This window comes from Montipora foliosa, chromosome 8 (assembly GCF_036669935.1).
Source record: "Montipora foliosa isolate CH-2021 chromosome 8, ASM3666993v2, whole genome shotgun sequence".
In the NCBI taxonomy this organism is placed as follows: domain Eukaryota; kingdom Metazoa; phylum Cnidaria; class Anthozoa; order Scleractinia; family Acroporidae; genus Montipora; species Montipora foliosa.
The window spans coordinates 1,616,971-1,619,470 of NC_090876.1; the positions used below are offsets into that span (position 1 = coordinate 1,616,971).

General features: G+C 37.4%; 1 protein-coding gene across 1 annotated transcript in view; it reads right to left on the reverse strand.

Moving 5' to 3' along the window:
* Window positions 1-1,619, reverse strand: part of LOC137967814 (golgin subfamily A member 6-like protein 2) — a 1,991-nt gene extending 372 nt beyond the window's left edge. The window contains exons 1-3 of the mRNA XM_068814394.1: window positions 1,539-1,619; window positions 1,348-1,409; window positions 1-867 (exon numbers count right to left, since the gene is read on the reverse strand). The exon at window positions 1-867 is cut by the window's left edge and continues 372 nt beyond it. Of these exons, the coding sequence (XP_068670495.1) occupies window positions 99-867; window positions 1,348-1,394 (816 nt within the window). The 5' untranslated portion in view covers window positions 1,395-1,409; window positions 1,539-1,619 and the 3' untranslated portion in view covers window positions 1-98. The remainder of the gene's footprint in view (window positions 868-1,347; window positions 1,410-1,538) is intronic.
* Window positions 1,620-2,500: the final 881 nt, after the last annotated feature.

Below are 2,500 nucleotides of genomic sequence, written 5' to 3' on the forward strand. Positions count from 1 at the left end.
GGAGTTAAAAGAACAGTTGAATGCAAAATTATGTCACTAACAAGAGAAAAATTACAATGGTGCCATAGTTGAAAAAGAGAAGTTGCAATAAAAAAATGTTAACGCTTTTCCTTGGGAGCCAACCTCTCAATCAAAGCTAACATAGCCTGTGATTGCTGCTGCTGCTGGTTTAACATAGACTGCATAAACTGTAGTGTTTGCTGTTGGTTTCTTTGCTGCTGTCTATGCTGTTCTTCTTGTTGTTGCTGAATAATCTTTAGCATATCTTGCTGCATTTTTGTTTGCTGCTCTGATATACGAGATCCTCTTGCCTCTTCCTGCTTTCTTATTTCAATTTCTTCTCTTTTTAATGCCATCTCTTCTTCTGCTTTCTTTTGCAAGTATCCAATAGCATCTCCTGTACTTTTCCTGCTTTTCTTTGCTGGAACCACTCCATTTGTTTTCTCCACTCGTTTTTGAGTTTCTCCCATGGTTTCCATTGCCTTGTACCGCATTTCTTCAGCAGTTGCCTTCTCTTTCTGAAGGCTTTGCTTTTTGTTGCCAGTCGAAGGCTTATTTTTAGCTTCTTCCTCTTTTTCACACAGCTCCTCCAGCAGAGTATCTATCTCTTGTATTTCTGGACTAATACCACTTGCTCTTTCTTCTTCCCTATTTTTTGCTTTGAATTTGGACATTAGAAGATTGAGCCTATCTCTCAACGACCTTTTGTTCACATTGAATTTGCATTGGGTGAGGTTATTGAGTCTTGTGGCAATCTCATCCCACAATTTTCCTCTCTCCGGGCTCCCCTTTCTGGTTTCAAAAAGATCTGATCCCCTGACCTCTCTCAAGAATAATGTATCATGTTGATTTGTCCACTCCATTGTGCTGAAAGAGGGAATTAAAGTTTATTTTAGCACTTTATTTAAAAAACGGTGGAAACAGTAGTTTTCCTCTTCCAGACTGAGTCCTTGTATTGATTTATTGAATATTTGCTGGATGAAATTGTTCTGTTTAATACGCACTGTACGTATCCACATAAATTATTGCTCTAGATTCACAGCACTTCATCGAAGAAATATTTCCAAGTGTGGTTATACAAGCCTTAAGAGCACATTTACATATCGATGAGCTATGTAGTGGATTTGTTGGCTAAGTGTGAAAAAATTCAAAACAAAATATTTATCTCTGCACTTTTTAGCAGCCTCCAGAACTCCAAAATTCTTTATCGCCTCAGAAAATTCGGATTCCATATGTTACTAAGAAATAAAAAAATGTATTGGAGTCAGTAAAATATATTATATATATAATCGTTTTACAAGAAAGAATTCGTTGAACGTAACAGCTTATTTATCTTTACAGACTTACTTAGATTGTTTTGTCTTCACTGAACTAGCTTCAGAGTCTTCGGTCATTTTCCTGAGTTTTATCTGTGAAGAGAGCACAAAAAGCCGCTAGAGTTACTTGGCACATCCCCAGGTGGGTTGTGCTAATAAAGAAACTGAAAAAAAAGCAAGGAATGAAGAATACAAGAAAGAAATACCGGTATAAATACTCACGTTTTCACTGCGACGGCAAAATCCCCAAACTGACGTCGCCGACGTGAGGGCGACGGCGGGAATGTTGGAAATCGCATGCGCAGTTAAACTCGCCCCAATCCTAATCGGTCTTTACGTCGCCGTCGCGTCGAAAACGTCCTTATCTTAAGCTCCCTAATGTCTCGACGCAAATGACTTTATAGTTTAGTGTACGTAAAAAAAGCGACCAGGAGACAAACTCTTGACTGTTCTGGACGGGGCTTAATGCACGACGTTTCGGCCTTTCGGCCTTTTTCGGGTTAAAAGTTAAAAACTAAAAACAACTATTTACAGTGATTGCAAATCACAAAAACAGCGGCTTATATATACGGAACAGAAATATTGAAATTAAAGAAACGTAACAAAACAAAGGTCTAAACTACAAGGTGACCTGGATTTGACAATCAAAGACAAATAAACAACTATAACAAAGGTCGAAGCTACAAGGTGACATGGATTTAACAATCAAAGACAGATAAAGAACGATAGGAGACATATCGATAAAAATGCATCATATTGGGAAAATGTCAACTCACAACTACTCAATTGTAGTAATTAATGCGGGGTTTTGATTTAAATTCCCGCCTTTTATTAAGACCATGAGGATTAAGGGTAAATAATTGCGCAGTTCAATAAGCCTCCCTAGTGAGTAACAATTGTTCAAGATGTAAAGAATTTTCAAAAGACCTAATTTGTTCGATAATGATGAAATTAATTTGTGAAATTTCATGTTCAGAGTTATTAAAATGGATGGCCATTTCACAAGTTCTCTTGTTCTTCAGCATGTTCGACTTGTGGTTACGAAATTTTACTTTAAATTCAGTCGAGGTGGAGCCTACATATTGCAGGTTGCATTTGGCACAAGTGGCCAAATAAATAACATTTTGCGATGAACAATAAAGTTTTTGTTGGATGGGATAATGAAGACCAGTAGCTGAACTTTG